Here is a 23,711-nt window from a genome sequence, read left to right as displayed (position 1 = left end):
TCTATTCCCATTCAGAGTTCATAGTCGTTCACTCTCCAATCTATTCCAATTCAGACTACGCAACTACACAAGATATATCGCACTGTCAGATCGTAGAGAGTCCTCATGCCATTATCGGCACAGTGGCACAGCAGTTAAGCAATGTGTTACCGTACTGGCAGGTGACTGCTTCAAACACAGCCACCGGCGGCACCTGCAAGACATAGATTGCCCTTCCCGAGCAATGTGAGATGCGATAGCTCCGGCAAGCTTCATTTTTGCGCTGGTACTTCTTCGGGAGGCTGTATGGTTTGCAGGTAGACCTACTGTTGTCCGAGTCACTTTCTGCTTAGTCATTTTCATTTTTGCAGAGAGATCCTTCATCCCTCCTCTCTCCTACAAGTGGAGAGGAGGAGGAGGAGGAGGAGGAGGAGGAGGAGGAGGAGGAGGAGGAGGAGGAGAGGGGGTCAGATGGAAACAGTCACATCTCCCTAAACACCACCTAGCAGGTGGAGGCTTTACACAGATGCCGCCGGACAGTTTTCACCTTCATGGCACTCCTAATGTTCTCGCATTAAAAAGTTGATGTCAAGAGTAACTTCAGACAGTGAAACTGAGGAATGCAGCAGTGAAACCTGCAGCGATGATGATATACCGAAGAACGGTCCTAGAAATACCACACATCGAAGAAGTTCCGTAGAAGACATAGCAAAGCAGAAAAAATGCTGTAGATAACTATTTACAACCAAATTACCCTTTCCTTATGAGGGGCAAGGCCCAAAGGAATGCTGACTGGACCACTAGTTGGTGGGGAAACTACACCCGACAGGAAAGGGTTAATGCCCTTTGAGGACTGTGAGCACAAGGTACCTGGTGAGCAGTACCTAGTCCATGAAGAGCAGACCGGTGACTGAGTAACACATTTGCTTGCAGTTTACGTTGTGCCCAAACAGATTTAACTCCCATCAAATGAACAACTTCAATAGCAGCTCTTCCAGGGTTGAAATAGACATAGTTCAAAACAAGGATGGTGATAAATTTCAAGACAAATTATTAGATTTTATTGCTAAGCATTAACGATAAGTGTACTCAAAAGTAAACAACATATCCAACAATTTTCCCTCTCTGAGCACTGGATGTGCATCATGCTTGTCTTTGCTTGCTATGTTTGATTACATCGGTAAGGTTGTGGCAGCTGTTTTTGTTAATAAAATAAGGCCTTGTAAAAAGCACGTAGTATAAAAGTGATGCAACCCAAGAAATTGTGAGCACCTAAAATTTTTGAGCACGTATGAGCTTTACCTGCTGTTATCAACATAATTTTGGACGACATACTTCAGCGGTGTAGCACTGCAATAGCGAAGCGACACTCCACGAGACAAAAGAGCACTCATAGAAAGTGACATAGCAATTTCCCGCTCAATTGGGGTATTAAACACCTATCACTCACAATAACACTTCGTGGCCTTACTCTACTAGCATAGCAAGCAAAGCTCAAAGGACGAATGCCAGACTCCAGTGCTGTGTAGATGTCGAACCAATCGCTTGTGCATACAAGTTCACTGAACACCCAAGGCACTCACTGTGCTGGTCATCACAATGCCAAATGTTACTGTCACAGTAAACGATCCATTGTTCATTCTAGCTGCAGCTGCACCTGACCCAGCATTAGAAACCAATCATGGAGCTATTTGCAAAAATTTTTGTGATTGCCCACTGCTGTATACTGTGTCACAAGTGGTGAAAGAATGCCACAGCGGAATGAACACAGCAAAAGATACAGCCTCAGTATAGTAAAAGGTCATTAAAAAATTTGGCCCCCATTATTTCAGACATCCTGATAACTCAACTGCTGGCTTGGTCCCAGCCAACCCCCACGTAAGTCTGTGGCATTAGACGCTCATTAATTCGTGTGCTACAGGTCTTGCACAGGTTGATTCGAGAAGGCTCCCAAAGGGAAGCCACGCCCAGGTATGACCGGTGCAGGCACAGCAAAAGATCATCGAAACAGCCCTACTCAAAACCTGAATTCCATGCTGCAGAGTCGCTCGTGCACTTCTGACGTGTGCGTGATGGCCGGTGTGATAACAAACAGGCGGCCCTGTGTCAGAGAACAGTCTGACCGCTTAGTTTCGGTTTCGTTTTTCCAAGCTTTGCATTGCACAGCAGCGACGGTGGATCGACTAGCCAGCATAAGCCAGCCATGCTAGCCCAGCAGAGCACCATTTCGAACGCTGATTGGTACATCGCTCATGTTTTCTACCCCCCCCGCCCATTTTTTTTCTTGCTGTTTCGTCGCCGCTAAGCAATTGCCTTCATTTTCATACTCGTGGTTCTGTACTTCCAGTGCGCCAAAACTGCGTGCTCTTCATGTGCCGTTCGCATTTGTGTGGTGAAGCCTCCTCACCCATGACAGTACCATTTATGATCGGTGTGACGCGGTAGCAGCGGGGCTTTACCACGTCACACCATGAAGGTTGCAGGAGGCGCTCACGATTCTGAAGGAGCTCTGCTTTGTTGGTCCCGAAAGTATGCACGCAATAAAGCACTGATGGAAACGTGAAAAACAGTCATTGCCGCGCTGTTCTCACCCCAGATTCAGGCACTTGTTGCCCAGTCTTTCGCCAAATAAATTTACCTTGATGCAAGCAGTTCTTGACAGCTTTTTCGGGGTCACTAGATAGTTTGAACATTTTCCCCTGTCCCTTGAAGTTTGAAAATTAAGGAGTTTATACTGTACTTGTAATGACTTAAAGCAGTGTAGGAACATAAACAAGGATTAGGTGTGCATGTGTGTGTATGTGTGTTTGTGCTTGGAAGTGTGCCAATGTTGTAGTTCTTGCAAGTTGGTCAAACTGAGCACACATGCATACTTCAAAACAGTGTGGAAAGTTTGAATGACCGTACTACAGTAGAACCATGCTGTTACATTTTTCATGAGACCACGAAAAAGAACTGTACCAGCCGGGTAATACAGCAGCTGAATACAGTGCGTGAAGAGATAATGCAGCATTGTCTGCCTTTTTCTTTCTTTTTTTTTAATATTGTAAGCGCAACATGCTTTTTTCGAATTTGCAAGGCTTTGCGACTCTCTTCATCGAGAGCACCTTAAATGCCCCATAATGGCTCTGTTTGCCTGAACAGCTGCCGGTGAAAGGGTGGCAGCATCAAGGAGGGAGTGTGCACAGAGCGGTCCATATTGTGACATACATTTGCTTCTACACTGTTTTCTCAGCGGCCACACATGACCCTTGCCTATTGGAATTTAGAAATTTAGTCCTTTAAGCTGCAGGCTACAAGAAAAAAGTGGATGATAAAACGAAAGCCTTGGAGCCAACCCGTCAACCGCGTCTTGTACAATGCTGTCCGAGTGACATAGCTTTGTTTTTGTGCTTTCAGTTATTTGCATGCATATCGCAGCACCAATGAGACTGCACCAACTGCTGAAACAAAATTCATGCTGCCCATAAGCGTGCATGCGGCAGCATGGCTGCGGTGTGCCGTTGGAGTGTGGAGTTCCATTTTGGAGCTGCTGTGCCATCACTGTAGCGTGTGTGCTAAACATTGGATGCCAAAATGCCAGCATGGAGTAAAGCACCTGAGCGAGGCTACATTTGCAGCATTTCATGTGGGAACACTACTGAAATTGAGATGCGACGGCCGAGTTTGTATCACACGAGTTTCTATGGGGGCTATAATAGGACTGACTCACTGCAACAAGATTGTGCAAGTTCCAGAAAAGAACTAACCGACTACAATTACAATTACTCCATCTGAAATGCAACTGTTTTCAGTGGTCAATTACAGCCCCGAAAAAAGTAACTGAACAATTACAAGAAAGTAATCGATTACTACTACGTTAGTTTCCTTCGAACTTTTATTAGCGTGAGGGAAATATATATGTAGAATAAGCTAGTGCAGCTACCTTGATCTGTTGTCTATTGCAATTCATACACTGTAAATTTTTAACCAGCAGTTTTTTCCCAAATTTTCACCGGTATTTTTTCCATGCTTCCTTGTGACTGTGACAACATCAGCAGCGACACTGACGGCTCTCTCTGTGTATGCACTGGAGGGAAGGGTGAGTTATAACTTAAAAAGACCTTGTGTACCAGCTTGTATTTACGCAAGGCTTCACGCTTCGTTGCTAACGCACTCCGAGGGGAAAAGGCTCAAGCTCACTAAACCTGACATTTTGTTGTGCCATCATGAAGAAATGCAAACCACAGAACACAGGGTTAGTCAAATGCAGGCCTCTCAGGCTTGCATGTCCCAACATCACTGCGCACATAGCTTTTACGCAACCTGACCATTGTCTCTCTATCGCGAAGGAATATTCGGCACTAGAACTAGTGTTTGCCAGCATGTTCCGGTTCTCGAGGTCATACTGGTGGTTACGACTCGTTTTTCGAACAGAAGGTAACTTTTACAAATAACTGATTCTTTGAAGAAGAAAAAATAAATAAATAAAAAATTGAATTACTGCGAATGTTACTCCTTGAAAAAAATAATAAACGCATTACAAGAAATCAATTACTTGTAATGCCGTACGCACAACTCTGACTACAGCGTAGCAGTTGGGAAAATGCAGCATTCAATAACATAACAGCAGGATTCTATTGTATAACTTTGCCTTATAACAAAACAACATTCACAATGAAATGCAGGGCTTACTGCTTCCCGAAAAAGTATACAATGGTTGAAAAGTGGTGAAATTAAATTTAGCAATTAAAAAATGCAGCATAAAGGCCAAGTTCTGCAGCTGGGCACAAGCCCTTTTTGCACAAGCCTTTTTTGTCCAGTTCGATTGCCTAAACTTGAGACATGGCATCTCCAAGCCAAAACAATGAATTGCCCATGTGCCAGAGCATAGGTGGAATTCACTGCCTTTTATTCTGACTCAGTTGCCACATGTATTGTGTCAGCTTGGTATATGCAGATGTCTGCATTTAACTAATTCCTGCAGGCTCCTGTTTGTAAAACAGTGTCAGCCAAAATAAAGATATACTATTAAAAAACTAATCATGGCAGCCAAATCCGGTCCTTAGTCTTTCAGTAATGCCACAAGCTGTGCAAACATGAAATCTTCATGATCACATGACCCCTGCTTGGACTATGAGACGCAGTGAGGATTTATGATGAGTTCAACAGCCAATGCGCAACAATGTCACAACCTGCGGTGCTCGACATGCAGAGGTGTACAGTTCTCCTATGCCTTGCACCTCAGATGTGGCCACGGCAGAGAGTTAAATCCAGGCCAAGCAACCACATGCCAAGTGCAGTGTACAATGCCAGTGTGCTATGAGGATGCTCATGAAAGTGTTGTTGTGTAAGACCGCTGCCCTGGTGTAGGCTGTACTCTCCCGTGATGTGGCTGGGAAGACTCTGTTGCATTCCTTTCAAACTTCTGCGCCAGCGCGGCTACCCCTCCTACAGTGGAGCGCGAGTTGACTGGTGTGGGTCGGGAGTTGACTGGTGTGGGTTGTGAGCTGGCAGGTGTGGGTCGTGCAGGCAACGGCCTATTCACAACACGGTTTTGCGCACTGTTTGGCTCATCATGCACAAAGGCTAGTGGGGTGCCTGCAAACTCTAGACTTGTGGCACAGTCATCGTACAGAGGCCCGTCAGGGGGTGCAGGTGGCCGTGGCGGGGGTGGATGTGCTGGCCGAGGACCGTTGCTGCGCTGGCTTGCCGAGCGTGCTACTCGCGGGCGCCCACGCATGCTCCCCTGCACAGAAGTCACACAGCCAGAACACAATTGGTGAACTGAAGACAAGCATTAAAAGAAAGCACTATGCCAGCACAAAGAAGGTAGTTTTTACTCCCAAGAGGACCTTACGGTGACTGACCCGAATAAAGAGCTAAGCAAGTGTGCACAAATGCAGATAAGGTTATCGTGCCATATCAATTACAAAGCTCATGATCTTACAGCAACCAGGCTGCTACTAATGACCGAGAACTATAAATTGTAGGGCCATATACTATGCACTGCAAAGCACACACAATTAATGTATAAATAGGGTTCTGTGCTTCTTAATTTTTCTTTGAAGTGAATATGGAAGGCGTTTTTGGAAAAAATTTGTATTTTTTCACAACTTTCATCTGCTGTGCATCAAAATTAGGAGTTTTCCAGATCTTTGATGGCACTGATCTTGAAGCACATAGACAAGTGTTTGCATTTATGAGCAATGAGTGAACATAGAAAGACAACTACAGTAACACCTGGATCATTTGAACTCTCTTAATTTGAAATCCCATAATTTCGAATATAAATTTGACCGGATAATTCGAAGCGGCGGCCTGCATCAAACCGGTTGATTCGAAGATCTTGGGTGCTATGTGGGAATGCCTGATCCCAATTTCCCCACAAATTGGTGAAATGCTGGCCTATCGGAGCTGCAAGGCGGCGCCGCAGAATGTTGCAGCTGCTCGACAGGCCAATATTGATGCAAAGCCCCAGTACTCCTAGCACAAAAACCAGCCTATGGTATGGTCTGTGGATTGCTGAAGCGTGCATCTGCAGAGGAAACAATGTACTACACTATAATGCAACCGTGGATATCAGTTTCAAAGTAACACGCTCTTGGTGCCCGGCACGGCAAGACTGAAAACAGCTATGTGCACGCTCCTTGCTCCTCTCCAGCCTGTCAGTGATCAAGGCAGTGTCTAGTGGAGGTGCTGACATCGAAACATCTCCTAACCCTAGTAGCGTCAGAGAGTGTCCGCGTACCGCCGCACATCAGTCGACCTTCAGAAAAATGAGCATTCGAAATTGGGGGGGGGGGTCGACCTATATGCGGAGCCGACCTATTGTGGGGTCTAAGATAGTCTTGGACGAGCAGAGGGCTGTACCCTCATGCTGATGCCCATTCCTGGCAGGAAGCAAGGGGCTCCATGCATTGAAAAAAGTTAATTCGTAAGCAGATTGGTTCCGATGAAGAAAATTCAAATTGCATGCCGTTTACTTGGCTTGTTTTATTAACGGTTGCTTCCTCAGACAAGTAGTAGGTTGCACGAAATCAAGCTTCCGATTAGAGTCACTGGATAAGTTTTTAGAGTATTAGATCCTCCTCTCCTCGCCAGTGGATTCAGAAGCTTCATGGCTTCCCCTGCCTGATGTTCTTGGCATAGCATATATCCGTGTTTCCCTGCGTATCTGCCGCCGCAACTCATTATAATTGACAAATTAAACTTCGGCGCAGTTGTCATAGCTGTCTTCGGAAATATTTTGAATGGATACTCTAATAAACCAAGAAATAATTTTCGTACCAGTTGACGCAGTACCTTGTGCATGCACGCGGGTTCTAGAGGAAAGCCCAGAGGCTTTGGCAGCCCGCTGCTCTATGGAAACTGCCTTCAAATACTGGTGCTGGCTGTTTAGGCAGCACTGGGCCGTGGCAGCCATGTTTGATCCAAGTCTGGTGGCACGGGCAAAAGGAATGTGGTATTCTGCAAACTTATCCAGTGACTTCACTTCCGATAATAACCGGGGCATGCATCGTGCCGGAATCCGAAACTACAGGACCGTTTGCAGTTCGGTTTGCCGCCAGTCAGCCGGGCTGCACGCGAGTGTGGAAGGCAGAGGAGAGTGCTGTTTTTTCACTCGTGGTCTCCACTAGCTTCAGACTGCTATCCTTATAATTGCTTGAAGCAACAAAACAAAGTGTGGCGGCGGAATGAGGCGGGCAAGGGAATGGGTGCTCCAAATAAAGGTACGCATTGACCTATATTTGGAGTCAATTTTTTTTTCTTGCCCAGCAAGGATAATGAGTTTGGGGGTCGACTTTTAAGCAGCAATATATGGTAACTGCAAAGTTCATCTAATATAGGTAGTGCGTTCCCGCAGCAGAATTTTCTGCTTGGGTCCCATTTGTTTGGTGTACTTGGTTAACTTGAAAACCTGGTTAATTCAAATATTTTTCACGGTCCCGATGATTTTGAATTAACGAGGTTTCAGAGTATGATTATCAGGTTGATAGGTCTTTGCACTGCCAGCTGTATCATCTATTTTGTGCTTATCTGAATAAATACGCACACATTCTACAGTATTGTGGCCCATGACCACAGTTCAATGTTGTCATGTGAAAGCAAAATACATCAAATTTTTTTTGGGCTATTACTACTGGCGAGCACTGCACATGGTGCATAACACGAAAGGGCCAGTCAGTTACAAGCTAAGTCTTACAAGCTAAGTCCTTCTGCTGTGTTCGGAGTCCACAATTTCCTTTTCAGCATGCACCTCATAAACTTAAAACGCAACTAACTGTGCAGTCTCAGCAGTGAAGCCTGTGAGTGGGTCTGAGGAACGATGTCCATGCCCTGTGTGAAACTATTCTCTAGCGCCATCGCTGCACATGCCATACATGCCTCTTGTAGGGTTCGGCGCGCTGTCGCATCTTTTTGTACATGTGTTGCGAATATTCCGCGAGAGGGCAGTGACCTAGGCTGCGCGTCCGGTTTTGTTTTATTTTGTTTTGCTTTGGTGAACGCCGTTAGAAGGGGACTCGTGCCTTTTTGGTTAGTCTCCCCATTCGTCCTTGCGGTTTCCTTCGCCGCTCCGGACGGCAGGGCTATCTGCCGGCCTCGACCTTGGACCCCTGTCCCCTTGGCGGATTGTGAGACCACCTAGGGAGCAACTCGTGGGTAAGGGAAAACGCTGACATCAGTTCTGAGCTTTCCTATTCGTCAAAACTGATGAGCCGCAGTTAGCAGTTTATTTTTACGTGTGGAAAGGGGCGCGGGCATCTTCGGGGTGTACCCGCGAAGGGAGCCGCACCCGTGTGCTTTGGTCTCTAGCGACTCCTAGCTGGCAGGCGCTCGGTCTGGCCGAGTGCGGAGGGAGTGACCGTTGAGAGCTGGTGCAAGGCGCGCCAGTTTGACTGTTGGGACGCAGTGTCCCTCGCCTCTGTGCAGGCGGTCGGCTAGGCCGGCCGCGGATAGCTGTGGCCGTATACTGACTTATTTGTACCCAGCTGTAAATAGCCTGAATAAAAGTTCGTTTCTCACTAAATTGCTTCGCCTGCAAGTCATATCATCGAGAAGCCTTCAAGCGGTGCATCCAGTTTCTGGAAATCACCGGACCAACACCATCGGCAAACCTTTACTGGCGCAGTCGACAGTACTGGTGCTCTGCAGCGGCCCCGAGGAACGGACGAAGACATCCACGGAGAGAACGACGAAGTTCGGCATCCAAGGCGAGATACCGAAAGGACGACAGGCTACGAGGGTACGAAGGTGCGAACCGCATCGGGCGTGAAACGCCGAAGACAAGGCCTTCAACAGACACAGAGTGGTATTCCCTAGCAACGGCGGCAGTTGGAAGATTCAAGCGGACATGGCCTTCAGCGGACAGAAAACGGCATCCCCGAGTAAAGGCAGCAGCTAGCGGCTTCAGTCGGCACCTGGTCCGAGGTCGCCGCCATCCCTGCCCGAAAAGAGGACCCTGAGCGCAGCTCCGAGTGAGTTCCCTGGTTCCTTCGTTTTCTTAGCGGTCACTGTTTGACTAAGGCTTGCGTAGTTGATGATAACCCGATTTGGTCATCTTAACCCCGACAAGGCATCTATGATTGACAGCGGTAGTGACAGTGGTGACAGGGGGGACGGTGGAGACAGGGGCAGCAACGAGGCGTCGGGGTCACGGCATGGCCAAAACATTGAGAAAGAGTTGGAATTGTATAAAAAAAAATAAGAGCCATAGAGCTCGAGATGCAAATCATGCGTGCTCGAAGCCAGAATGCGGCGCTTTCCGAGGACGAGCGGTTGAGACAGTATGCTAAGCTACTCGCCGGCGCGTTCCCCAAATTGCCGGCAGACGGTGAAGTACCCGTCTAGTTTGAGTCAGTGGAATGCTCGCTCGTGGCTTACAACGTGCCGAAGGAACATTGGGCGCAGCTTGTGTTCCCGGTGCTGGCTGAGCGGGTAGCCTACTTATCGACACGGTTCACCGCAGAGCAGCACAGGGACTATGACGAGTTGAAGGCGGTGGTCCTAGACGTGTTGAAACTTTCAGCCGCAGAGTATCAAAGGCGGTTTTCTGGGGCCACCAAGCGCCGCGAAGAAACCTGGAAGGCTTTTGTCACACGTGTCCAGAGTTACTTAAATTTTTATTTAAAGTCACGATGCGTGTCGTCTTTTGACGGATTATTGAAGCTACTGGTTGCCGACCAGCTCAAGGCGGGGCTATCAGAAGAAGCACATAAATATGTCAAGCTGCGCGAGGGTGAGAAATGGCTGAATGTGGATGAGATAGCTGCATTGCTACAGACATACGAGGAGGCCGCCGGGAAGGGAAGCGCTCAGAGGAAAGCCGACAGCTTTAAAGGTTTTGGCACGCCCCCAAAACCGAGAACTGAAGCCCCACCCACGCGGAAGCATGGAGCAGAGCGAGGAGACAGAATAGCCGCAGTCAGGCCAGGAGGAGAAAAGAAAAAGGTATCGCGGTCGGCTGGCTGTTTCCGATGCGGAAACTGGAGACATGTCGCGAAGTGCCCATTTGATCGTGAGAACCCAGCTGATAGACGAGAGAATTTACCGCGCGATGATAGGCTAACGGCACGCGTGTCCACCCATGCCTTGCAATCCACGCGTCCAGCGCTCAGGGACATTAAAATCTGCTCTAGGGAAGCGGTTATTGGCGCTATTGTGGACACCGGTGCAGATATCACCGTAGTGCGCGAAAGCCTTGTACCTGAGGAGTTCGTATCCCCACATGGGACGATCGATCTCGTCTCCGCTTTCGGAGAGAAGGTAGAGGCAAAACTGGCAGTAGTTCCATTGGCGCTGTGTCGTGGCGCTCCCCTGATCGAAAATGTGGACGATGCGACACCGGTGTTGTGTACGCTCACCGACAAGCTCACACAAGCCGACTGTCTAATTTCCGCAGACGCATGGGAACAGCTGCACGACTCGGGCAAGACTGACAGTGAGAGTCTCGTGCAGGCGGTGGGAACTCTGTCGCCGCCGGCTGAAGACAGACCGGATAGATCAGGGCCAGACGTGGGCACCGAGCCCGTCCTGGCGTTCGCAGACGAAACCCTGCCCCAGCAGACAGTTGACAGTAATGAGGTCGAGCCATCACAGGCGGGCGGCACGGCTGAGCTTAGCGGGGCACAGAAGTTTCGCGCGGAGCAGCATGAGGATGAGACTCTGCGTCAGGCCTGGCAGAACGCCAAGCAAGGAAAGGCGGGCATGTCTATCGTAGACGGAGTTTTGTATCATAAAGACCAGGTGCTAGGCCAAGGAGTACAGCAGTTAGTACTGCCAAGATTACGGCGCGAGGCCGCACTCAGCCTAGCACACGAGTCCTATTGGGGGGGACAGCTGGGCTTTCGCAAGACTAAAGCTCGCCTAAAGTACAGTTTCTACTGGCCGGGCATGGAGTCGGATATTCGCAAACACTGTGACAGCTGCCATAGCTGTCAAGTGCGTTCAGACCACCGGCGAACCGATAGGGTACCGATAACGCCTCTCACTCGCCCGAAGTTTCCCTTTCAGAAAGTGAACGCGGATATCATAGGTCCGATTGAGCCATCATCTGGCCGAGGACATCGGTACGCGCTTTGCATAATAGATCTGTACACGCGTTGGCCAGAAGTAGTTTGCCTAAGGTCTTTGTCCGCCAGGGCAACCTGCGACGCGCTGCTTTCGGTGTTTAGCCGGACTGGGGTTCCCGAGGTGGTGTGTTCGGACTGTGGCACCAATTTCACAGCCGCACTTACGAAGGAGTTCCTCGAAAGACTCGGCTGTACCCCGCGCTTTTCTGCTCCCAATCATCCGGAGAGCAATGGGGCGGTGGAGAGGTGGAACAGAGTCTTTAAGACCATGCTCTCACACGTAACTGAAAATGAACCGAAAAACTGGGACAAGTTCATTCCCTTTCTTCTTTGGGCCTATAGGGCGGTGCCACACGACACCACTGGCGTGTCACCCTTCCGAATGCTTTACGGCCGAAACCCAGTAGGACCACTCGGTATCCTGAAGCAAAGCTGGGCAGGAGACATTGAGGTACCCAGGGAGCTAGCGAGTGCTCCCGCTGAGTATTTGAAAAATTTGAAAGCACAGCTCGAGATCGCGGCCGACATTGCGGAGCTAACGACTAGAAAACAGCAAGAGGCGTACTCGTCGCACTACAACAAGCACGCAATGGTAAAAACCTTTCGCGAAGGTGAGGCGGTCCTCGTCTTTGATGACAAGAGGCCAGAGAAAATGTACCCGAAGTGGCTAGGGCCGGCGGCGGTGACAAAAAGGTACCGCGAGCACTCGTACTATGTGCAGATGAGTGACGGTCACCGCATGCTAGTACATGCAAATAAGCTACGCCCTTACGTCGGGAAGGTAGGTTCGGCGAGCGTCATATTTGATGACGACTGCGATTTTGGAGAAATCGAATATACCCCGCACGCAAGCAACGTCCCGAAGGACTGGGTAATGCCTACGCCGGATAAAACAAGCCACTTAGACAGGGATGCAGCGGAGCTGGTGCACGCCACGTTCGAGCAGCACCAGGCATTATTTGCGAACGAACCGTCGATCGCGCGCGTGGGCAAGCACAGCATAAAGCTCGCGGAGGGGGCAACTCCAAGGCGAGGCCACCCTTATAGGATCCCAGAGGCTTTAAAAGACGAAGTAACGAGGCAAATTGATGAGCTCCTTGCACAAGGCCTCATCTACCCCTGTAAAAGCTCTTTTGCACACCTGATCGTGTGCGTTCCCAAAAAAGGCGGGTCGGTACGTCTTTGCATAGACTACCAAGCGCTGAACGCGGTGACCGAGACGGACGCATTTCCTATGGTTTGCCCCCAGGAGCTGATCATGCGAGTCGGAGCCGCGAGGTTCATAACACTTCTGGACCTCAGGCGTGGCTATTGGCAGCTGCCACTCACTCAGGATTCTCAGCTTCCGACAGCGTTCATCTCGCACCTAGGTCAATTTGCCTGGCGGGTGATGCCTTTCGGTCTTAAGAACACAGCGGCAACCTTCCAAAGGAACATGAACCAGTTGCTAGCTGGGCAAGAAGAATACGCTTGCGCCTATCTAGACGATATCGCCGTATTCAGCCAATCTCTAGAAGCGCATATCCATCATTTAAAGCGGGTGTTTTGCACTCTGGAGGAGGTAGGCCTGCACGCTAGCTGGGAGAAGTGCCAGGTAGCGATGCCTTCAATCCGCTACCTGGGGCACGTTGTCGGCTCAGGCCGGCATGGCCCAGCCAAAGAGAAAATTGAGGCCATCGAAGGAATTCAAGCCCCTAAGACAAAGAAAGAATTGAGGAGCACCCTTGGGCTGTGCGGCTACTACCGTAGCTATGTTCCCAATTTTGCAGAAATCGCTCTTCCACTGACACACCTGACAGGAAAAGGCGTGCCGAACAAAATACCGTGGCCAGATGACGCGGACAAAGCCTTGAAAGCCCCGAAGAAAGCTCTAAGCGAGGCGGTTTCACTGACCACTCCGGACCCGCGAAAGCCGTATCTGCTTTTTACAGACGCGTCGGCAGTAGCAGCCGGTGCCTGTTTAACGCAGGTGCCTGTTTAGCGCAGCTTTCTGACAACGGCACTGAGGCGCCGATAGCCTTCGCCAGTCGCAAGTTCACACCATCGCAGATGCGGTGGGCGGCAATCGAGAGGGAGGCATTCGGGGTAATCTGGGCATTAAAAAAGTTTGAGACATGGGTGTTCGCCGCCCCCGTGACTGTCATCACTGACCACAATCCGCTCTCCTTTCTTACGAGCAGTGTGCCTCAAAGTGCAAAGCTTACGCGCTGGGCTCTTGCGCTCCAACGCTACAATGTTGCCATTGAACGTCGCAGAGGAACCGACCATGCTAACGCAGATGCCTTGTCTAGAATACCCAACGCTTGATGGGATAGTGCACTGGCTGACGTCCCGCAGTGACCGCTGGGGATAGTGGACCAGGGAACTGCGTACTAGGACAACAAACTGTACTCGTTGTACTCAAGAAAGGCGCACGTCGATCGAACGAAAGTGTGGGATTTCTTTGCGTGTTTTTTTGTCTATATTTTTGTGGACCTTAGTAGCATGTATCTGTGTGTGTGACGAAGGGTCGCAGCATGCGGTCTCGCAGGCTTCGGTTGCTTGCTCGTGCAGAGGTACTCAACCGCCACTTGCCGAACCCTTTTTGTTGTTTGTTGTCTTGGCTTATCTCTGAATAGATTAGCCGAGTCTTGGGGGGAAGGTGTAGGGTTCGGCGCGCTGTCGCATCTTTTTGTACATGTGTTGCGAATATTCCGCGAGAGGGCAGTGACCTAGGCTGCGCGTCCAGTTTTGTTTTATTTTGTTTTGCTTTGGTGCACGCCGTTAGAAGGGAACTCGTGCCTTTTTGGTTAGTCTCCCCATTCGTCCTTACGGTTTCCTTCGCCGCTCTGGATGGCGGGGCTATCTGCCGGCCTCGACCTTGGACCCCTGTCCCCTTGGCGGATTGCGAGACCACCTAGGGAGGAACTCGTGGGTAAGGGAAAACGCTGACATCAGTTCTGAGCTTTCCTATTCGTCAAAACTGATGAGCCGCAGTTAGAAGTTTATTTTTACGTGTGGAAAGGGGCGCGGGCATCTTCGGGGTGTACCCGCGAAGGGAGCCGCGCCTGTGTGCTTTGGTCTCTAGCGACTCCTAGCTGGCAGGCGCTCGGTCTGGCCAAGTGCGGAGGGAGTGACCGTTGAGAGCTGGTGCAAGGCGCGCCAGTTTGACTGTTGGGACGCGGTGTCCCTCGCCTCTGTGCAAGCGGTCGGCTAGGCCGGCCGCGGATAGCTGTGGCCGTATACTGACTTTTGTTTGTACCCAGCTGTAAATAGCCTGTATAAAAGTTCGTTTCTCACTAAATCGCTTCGCCTGCAAGTCATATCATCAAGAAGCCTTCAAGCGGTGCATCCAGTTTCTGGAAATCACCGGACGAACACCACCGGCAAACGTTTACTCCTCTTTTGCCATAAATGCAACAATGCAGAGGTAGTGGGATCAGGTGCGGCTGCTAACAGGCATCCACTGCCTCCCCAGCATTAAATAAAACAAGAGTACTCCATTCAAGGCTTAACTGCAGTTGAACTCGCATATAATGAACTCGCAAAAAAATGGCTAGTTTATGGTTTATGGGGGTTTAACATCCCAACGCGACTCAGGCTACAAGAAACACCGTAGTGAAGGGCTCCGGAAATTTCGACCACCTGGGGTTCTTTAACGTGCACTGACATCACACAGTACACGGGCCTCTGGAATTTCGCCTGTACTGAAATTCGACCGCTGCGGCGAGGATCGAGCCTGCGTCTTTCGGGTCAGCAGCCGAGCACCTTAACCGTTGAGCCACCGTGTTGGCTTTTGAACGCAGCCGCGCTTCTCTGGGTGAAATTCGCGAATCAAGCACAACAGTGCAAGCACGAGAAACAGAGACGGGTGCCCTTTCCGACGATGTGGGCTGGTGCTGGGCTGCTGGGCATGCGGTGCGTATGCCTAGTAAGTGTTCGTGGAGTCATTGCTTAAAAGTATATAACAGCTTTGTGTGTTTGAAAAATACATTATTTCGAATATGCCTATCGTGCTGTTCAACCTTTTTTTGTGTGCCCGAAGCATTCCAAATATTCGCTTTGAAATTATTCACAGAGAATTACTATTCGCTCTGAACCAAAAAACCCCTATTCGCACATACGTACTAAAAGACGGTGTGTAATGCGCCTGCAAAGGCATTACTTTTATGCGTAGAAAGCCACACAGGCTATTACAGTTGGAAGAAGTGCACTGTTAAGGGCGCCCACATTGAAGGAAGAGTCTGTTTCCCAAACATTAGCAGTGAGCTGCGAACTGACCATAGTTTTAGGCACAGGACACAGCAGCAGTATCATATTGGTAGCAGTATTGTAGAGGAAGTGCCATTGTAGTGCAATAGACATTGTGAGGGATGTCCCTTCAGATGACCTGCATTTCGTTTGCCTAGACGTGGTGCGCAAGTTGCTTGTGTTGTGGTTCCGTGTTTCGAAGCTAGAAGGCTTGGCAGCAAAGTCCACATGGAACTCTGAGAGAGAAATGTCAAGGCTGCACAGTTTGTTCCTTGCGAATTTAACCGAAAGCCACACAGTCTTACAGATCTAGATTTATGGAAGGGCAGAGTTTCGTTTCTTCTAGCTGTATGGAGGGCTTGTGCTACTATCACCTCTTCCATTAGCGAGGTATGGAAATTTTATATTTATTTTATTTAAACATACTGCAGCCACTGAAGACCAAGCAGGAGGGCTATACATGATTATATAAATAAATGCAACGCAGCACTACTATGAGCAAGCAACAAAACAAAAACAAAACTAACAGAAGTGCATTGGGACAAGAACATCGCAAAAAGAGGAAGGAATCCAGCTGTGTGATAGACAAGAGACCTTTAGCGGAATCTATGCTGCAAACAAGTTTTGCATGCGGCTATTACCATTCTTTCAAGGCCTAATGCCACACAAAGTGAAGTGCAGTACGCAGGGGGGTTTTTGAGTCATTTTGTAAAAGGCTTAGCAAAATACCTCTATGGTAAGGAGCACGTTTCACACAATGTACATGGACTATACCATCTGGCATCCGATGTTGAGCATCTGGGGCCATTGAAATCATGCAGCATGTTCCCATTTAAGAACCATATGTCTACTCTGAAAAGGCTGCTCTAAAACCAAAGCATTCACTTGATCAGCTCACTAACAGACTATCAGAGCAAGAAGTCATACTGAAGGAGGCTCAGCAGATGCAAATTTCCCACTGCTCACTGCCCAACACAAGTCTGGGCCCCTTATTGCTCCATGTTAAGGGCCTCAGCTTAAAAAGGTGAGAAATGGGAGAAAAAGGGAAAAATGAAGGCATGAAGACACGATTTGTGAGGCACTATTTTCACCTTTGTCGACATTTGCACTTTGGACGCAGCTTGAAATAATGTTATTTTTCTTTTTCTATGTGCAGCAACTGCATGGCCTTGGGGGAATGGCTGCACCACAGGCCACTAGAAATATGCTAGAGTCCTTCATGACACCAGAAGTGGTTGTAAATTTAGCTGGGCCAAAAGGGCAAGAAAAGAAATTTTGCAGCCTTAATGTTGCACATGCGATCCTGAGTACGCTACTATTATTGATTTGGTTTTTCTGTGCACTGGCATCCCTGTTACATGGGCATTTTCAGTGGTAACTGAAAATGCCCATGTTTGCAGACCATAGGTTAAACTCAATGCTTCTTTTGGGCTTAGTAGGTAAATCACACATTAAGTAACATTCATATCTGCATCACGTTTGACAGGCGATTGCTATACTCATGAATGCTTATGGCACAGATATATATGGTGTAGATGCGTTATATAAGTAATGTGTGGATTTGCAAGAATACATAATAACACAGCTCGAAAACAAAGGCATTGTGGTTGGAGTTTTAGTGGATTTTTCGAAGGCTTTTGACCTGGTAAATCACAAATTCTTGCTAAATAAATTGCAGTGCTATGGTATCTGAGGAAAAACACTATCATTAATGAACTCTTATTTACCATTTAGACAGCAAGTGGTATTGATTAATGGCATGCAGTCTGAACCGAAACCTCTTTTATGTGGTTCCCCGCAGGGGAGTACGCTGGGGCCTTTACTGTTTTAATATTTACATAAATGATATTGTCAATATTAGCCACAATGCAAAGTTTGTCATCTATGCTGATGATATGGGTCTATTTTTTGCTGGTAATGACATCCATGACCTTATCTATCAGTGTAATTTGTGTTTTTGCATTTATTTTTTGTGCAAATTTCACATGTGGTCAATTGCTATGTATATCTCCTGCTCAATCGCTCTTTGCCTTGTAAAGGAGACTGCGGGCTCTAGTCAAGTCGCTTGCCTCTAAAGCGACTTTTACTCGCAGTCTCCTCCATCACTGATGGAAATAAAGTTATTATTATTATTATTATTATTATTAATACCACAATGAAAGCTCTCTAGGATTGGTGCACAGATAATTTAATGCAGATAAACGAGTGTAAGACTAAAGAGGTCATATTCAGGCCGAAAAATGGACTCATACCACCGCATCAAAATATTATTTTAAACTAGCGTCTTGTAATAGTGGAGCAGTTCAAATGTCTCGGGCTAATATTTTCCTCAAGTATGTCATGGGACTATCATGTTAATCATGTGTTACAAAAAATTGCTCATATCACTGGTGCAATAGGTCATTTAAAATATATCCTTCCTACACAAACTAAAATGATAATTTACAACTCAATCTTCAATTCTCGTTTAAATTATTTCCAGTTACGTGTGGGGCACTACAACATTCACTAACCCTGAACGTATTTATTTAATCCAAAAAGGTATCTCAGACATGCATATAATTCATCGTGCCGACATCCGAGCGCAGCCTTCTTTAGCCGTTCTAGAGAAGTACATGTTCTGTATAAATATTGCCTTAGTGTCACCTTTAAAACACAAATTAGGAACAATACAACCAACCTATGGAAATTAGCTGAACTAAGGAACAAAGCATTAGGCTATCCAACAAGACATTGCGAGGAATGGATAGTGCCGACACCTCGACTGAACCTAGGGAAACAATCATTACACTCCTCCATCTCTTCTTAACATTTATGCTCTCATTAATTTCGATTTGTTTTCCTGCTCGCACCGAGAACTTCACACATTGTATTTAAAAAACATGGCTTAAATTTACTTCTGTGTACACATTGCTGTTTTGTATGTTCTTTGGTGGTTCTTTGATGTAAGTTTCAGTTCTGCCTCCCTGCTGAACATTAGGTTTGTAGACTCGTCAAGCTGCTCATTGGCAGCTTTTTTCTACAACCCCTCCATCTGTATTGTTAGATGGGAAAATAAATTGATTGAAAAAATATAACTGCTATGATATTTTTTCACAGGCCATGAAGAAGAATTTTTCTGATGGCAAACAGTGCAACATCATAATGTTGTGAAGGTGTGGTTTCACCACTCGGATGAAGAGCTAAAGAAAAAAGAGGCAAAAGCGACAAAAGTCCTGCACAAAGGTGACTTTCGGACTAAGCCCAACTGATGTAGACTTTGAATGGAGGTCTTTCTTTTCTTAATGTTTTAGGTCGTGCAGCAGAACTATTTTGCTATGGAAAAACACTGCTTCAGTGCATGCGGTCATTTTATTCTAATATGAACCCATGAATACATGTCATAGTGACTAATTTTTATAGCAGTTGCCTATGCTGAAGAGCAGTGTTGCATTGTAAGTTGTAAGCTATGTTCAGTACGTGTACACTTATAACCACACTGAAAGTCATATTTGCAGCCCCTTATTGCACTAGCGACATAAAGAACAGTGCGCTTGAACTGAATCACACATATTCAACTGCTGATTTTCCATTTACATTTCGTTAGGCAGCACAGAATACAGCAGCTCAAAAGAGATGTAAAGAGGCCAGCACAGCACACCACACACAGCACACCAGCATCCACCTAAAACCTCCTCAGAATGTACTCAAAACATCATGAATTGTCCTTTTGAGGACATTCTGAGGCTGTCCTGAGACCAGACACGAGGATCTCTAATACTTATTGAGGATCATTTGAGGACGTCCTTTGGATAAAGAATATGTTCAAAAAATATCCTCAGTACGTCCTCAGGACATTTCAGTGTTGTCTGGGACACAGCTGCGCTTATAGAAGGAAATTCCACCATTAAAAAAAAAACAGAAGTTAAGAAGGAAATCACACAAAAACGCAAGTGGAAGTTTATTTCCAAAAAGTTAGAATTCCCTGTTTTTTGTTGGGATATTGCCCTGGATTGAGCAAGGGCACAAGGTATCACGTGACCTTAGTGTTGACTGCTGTAATGGAACTGCAGCTGAAACATTGCGATAGCCAGAACATAATTTTTCGAGATGTGTAGGCATGATTCTGCTTCAGTATCGTTACACACAGCAGAGGAACCCACTTAACCAAGTAACTGCCCAAAGCAGGTGATGACAGTGAATAAACAGTGCTACAGTAGCAAACAACATTTGGCAAGGAGATGCAGCACCCTCGTCTGCAAATGTGTGCAAGGTAGCAGCACAATGCCTCTAAATGCACAACTGCGTTACTTAGTCCAACGGTGCTATGTCTCACAGCACCCCTACCTTGTCAAGGATGCATGTCAAGGACACTGACCTTTTTTTGGTTATAAAACTGAATTTCGAAAATTGAAGTCTGTACTTTTATCGTTTTCTTTTCGGTTTAAACAGAAAACTCCAACCTCTATAGATATATCTGATTAAGGCTACATTTACTATGAGCTACTTCTGTTCAATCAGTTTCTGAAAATTGCTCAATAAAACTCGATTTACATTGTATTTTATTCTCTTATGCTGCCAAAAATAAACGAATAGCAAAAAAAAAAAAACAATACTGTTTGCTGTCACCTGACTAAGCCCCAGACCCCACATGATGTCCGTAGCCAATGGCAAAGTTTTGTAAAATTGGGCCCCGTGAACAATAATCGAGCACACCGACCTGTGATGGACACGAAGGAGCCCTCTGGACACCCGCGGGCCGCCCTGGGGCAGGCCGGGCAGGTGCGGGTCTGGCAGGCGCTGGCCGTGTCGGGGCCACATGGCTGTTGCTTGAGCTCTGCAGCACTGGCCCCGAGATGTCCACATTACGGAAGCTGCCACGCTCACGGCTGACACTGCGGTGCGGCTTTTGGTGCTGCGAAGGTGGCATTGGCGGCGCGCTTGGTGCTAGCGGCTGCTGTGGGACCATGGGCTGGGTCACTGGAGCCGAAATGTTGAGTGCCTTGATGGCCTCGGCATCTATATTAAACTTGGACAGGGGGCGGCCCCCACGCCGATCAAGGCCCACCTGCTGGGCACGGCTCCTGAAGAATGAAAGAGGCGCAGTCCACATCACGGTCCAAGCAATGCACCAGTGCACAACTCCTCACTTTAACTTAAGAACACCGAACAGAATCCAAACTGAACTACGCCGTGCTCCAGCTTTCCACAGCCTGCAGCTATAGCACTGGAAAAGTGCCAACTCGTACATCCAGTGCACTCCAAGTCTGAGCTCTTTTTTTTGCTGCAAAATTATCAATATATTGTTATCAATAACTCAGCTCCAGCGAGCTAAATGCACCTTCGTCTTTGTTAAAAGGGCACTACTATTTATTTGAGAAAAAAAAAGGCTGTCAAAGCAGCAGGAAATCAGGCCAAGTCCAACCATCTAAACAGATGCACCATAATGACTCCCTACAGCAGCACTACCATGTACAATACTGGCTAATTTTTGTTTCTGGCTCAGCTGTTCATTCCTGGGCTTTAGATTTTTTTTGGTACTTATTTACTAATACCTCTTCCATCAATAATGTAACAAGGAACTTAAGAGAATTGGCCAAAGTGCTGCAACAGGTTGGAAGTATGTTCTCTCAGTGGAGCTACATATGCAAGGCACAGAAGTCTGCACGTTGCTGCGAACAAGTCCACGTCTTTTTTCTCTTCAAAAAATGGCGATATGAAATTGGGGGATGGAGTCTACCTATCTGCAGGGTCTAAGGTAGTCATGGCCGAGCCACGGGTAGTACGTGTCTCGGGCCAGTGCCCATTCCTGGCATGATGCATGGAGCTCCATGTGTGAAAAAAAAATGTTAATTCATGTGCACATCAGTTCCACTATGAAAATTCGAAATGCACACCATTTACCCGACTCACTCATGCTGGCTGCCACTTTCCCTGATGAGCAATAAACAACACGAGAGCTAGCTTCCGGTAATCTCCGAAGCGTGCACATCGCGCAGGATTCCGAAAGCACAGGATCGTTGTCTCGGTTTGCCGCTAGTCAGCCGGCCACATGCAAGCATGGAAGGGAGGATGGGGCACCGTTTGACCGCCTTTGACATCCATTTGCCTCAGAGTCCTGGCCTTGAGACTGCATCGTTACGCGTTTTTTACTTTGCACTGTGCAAACCGCGATGCCATTCCGCGGAGGACGGGACGTGTCAGATTATATCTGGAGTCAACTTTTTCTTTTTAGTCGGCGAGGGCTGCAAGTTTAAGGCTCGGCTTACAACTGCGCAATATACCATATCTGAAGCATTTAACGTGCACCTGCTAACAATTCTTGGCTTTGCAGGATTGTTTATGTGATGCATAGCATGCATTCATGTTACGCTGCCAGGTGCTCTGAATTCATCTCCCGTCAGCACACACTATCACAGCCACTGCACCTGCGTGCCACTCCTCCTCCAGCTTCTCCTGTGCATGTGCAGTTTAAATTATTAACAGGCGCATGCGACAGACTACAGCTGTAAAGCACATCTGCCACCTCACAACCGTAGCTGGCAACTCGCGGAACCGGATATCACCTGCGTCTCACACATGCGTTTGTTTTCAACCAGTAGCAGACAAATTTTTTGCCACTTCCCAGAAAGCACCATATCTTGTAAAAAAGGCGGATTCCTGAAGGACAGTACAATAAATTAAGACTGTGGAGGTATGTTCTAGAACAGCCTATGTAAAATTGCACTGCACGATTCAGCCATACTCTAAACTTCTTTAAAAATGCAGAGTTGAGAGGACTCCTCTCAACAATATCAGTGCTTGAATGAACTACTTGCGTCAAAACAGATCGCATGGCCATCTTTGCCACGTTGGCTTGAGCACGCAACCAGTGAGCCATGCTATTGGATAAGCCCCAATAACCATGTCAAAGCAAACAGATGGCTTCTGTTGTATTAAAAACTAATACTTAACTACGACAACTTTCACAGTGACATCAACGACGATGTCAAAAATTTACTGACGATTTACAAACCGAGAAGCATGCAGTAGCAAAGCTATCCCTGAAGCTTTTAGAGATCACTGGGCTTCTGCAACAGTGGTAGAAGGTACTTGTTTTTTTACTGGGACACAGGTGGAGCAACTGCCAACATGCTAAATGTAAAGTTCTAACATATTAATCTCGCCACCATTAGCACAAAAAATACAAACAGTATCCTTGAAAGTGCCCTTTTCGAGAAAAATTTGTCTAAACATACATAAAATGTAGCGGAATAGGTCCTCTAAACCAAGTTCAATGGGTCCATAAGCCATTGGAATGCTCTGAACTGTGGTTTCCAAGTGGAAGTGGAAACAATTGGAGGGGACACTCAAGCTCTGCCTCAAGGATATGACGTGATAGCGTTAATGGGTTAATGCCCATTTATGCAGAATTGGTCATTCTGTACTTACAGTCATAGACTGCTGAGAGTCCCCATATCTTTCCTGGCGCAGTGGTGCAGTGGTTAAGCGATGTGCCACAAACCTGCAGATGGCAGTTGCTACCACCGGTGGGCCTTCTGCAACCCAGGTTGCTCTTACCGAGCAACCTCTCACTACCAATCATTAATTTAACTGCCACCTGCCATGGTAGACAGTTTGCTCACAGTCCGGTGGACAGGCTGTGATGATGCCACAAGGTCATGTGAATTATGTGGCCCTGCCCCTTAGGTTTCTTCTCTAGAGATTTTTCGCGGGTTTTTCGCTCACGGCCAACGATGCAGACGCCACAGACGCCGACGACAGCTTTTCTGTGACACACGCTCCTTAACACTATTGCATTAAAATTGATGAAATTTGTCTTTAGTGTCCCTTTAACTCAACACACTTGGAACCCAATCTGACCCCATATAGGTTATGATTTACAAGGTTTAATGTCCCAAAGCGACTCAGGCTATGGGGGACACCGTGGTGGAGGGCTGTGTATAATTTCAGCCAGCTGGGGTTCTTTCA

At 47.4% G+C, this 23,711-nt stretch overlaps 2 protein-coding genes across 2 annotated transcripts in view; one reads left to right on the top strand and one right to left on the bottom strand.

Annotated features, from left to right (window-relative positions):
* Positions 1-259: 259 nt before the first annotated feature.
* The window catches only part of LOC144112808 (zinc metalloproteinase-disintegrin-like protein F1), a 129,894-nt gene continuing 106,442 nt past the window's right edge, over positions 260-23,711 (bottom strand). Inside the window, exons 20-21 of the mRNA XM_077645624.1 lie at positions 20,461-20,824; positions 260-5,707 (exon numbers count right to left, since the gene is read on the bottom strand). Of these exons, the coding sequence (XP_077501750.1) occupies positions 5,291-5,707; positions 20,461-20,824 (781 nt within the window). The 3' untranslated portion in view covers positions 260-5,290. The remainder of the gene's footprint in view (positions 5,708-20,460; positions 20,825-23,711) is intronic.
* LOC144115539 (uncharacterized) lies at positions 7,656-18,273 on the top strand. Its single transcript, XM_077649968.1, has 5 exons — positions 7,656-7,691; positions 9,811-10,377; positions 10,465-11,811; positions 16,918-16,998; positions 18,244-18,273. Exons 1-5 carry the CDS (start codon positions 7,656-7,658, stop codon positions 18,271-18,273), a joined length of 2,061 nt encoding a protein of 686 aa, XP_077506094.1.

Source organism: Amblyomma americanum, chromosome 1 (genome assembly GCF_052857255.1).
Source record: "Amblyomma americanum isolate KBUSLIRL-KWMA chromosome 1, ASM5285725v1, whole genome shotgun sequence".
Classification (NCBI taxonomy): domain Eukaryota; kingdom Metazoa; phylum Arthropoda; class Arachnida; order Ixodida; family Ixodidae; genus Amblyomma; species Amblyomma americanum.
Note: the sequence above shows the minus strand (reverse complement) of the source record. Positions and strands in the feature narration are given on the sequence as shown.

Excerpts from the sequence above, each read along its gene's own strand:
- LOC144115539 (XM_077649968.1), top strand. The coding sequence starts at position 7,656 with ATGAGGCGGGCAAGGGAATGGGTGCTCCAAATAAAG. Across the intron at positions 11,812-16,917 it reads TTAAGACCATGCTCTCACAC|CAACTGCATGGCCTTGGGGG; the intron begins GTAACTGAAAAT and ends TTCTATGTGCAG. Across the intron at positions 16,999-18,243 it reads TCATGACACCAGAAGTGGTT|TTACGTGTGGGGCACTACAA; the intron begins GTAAATTTAGCT and ends AATTATTTCCAG.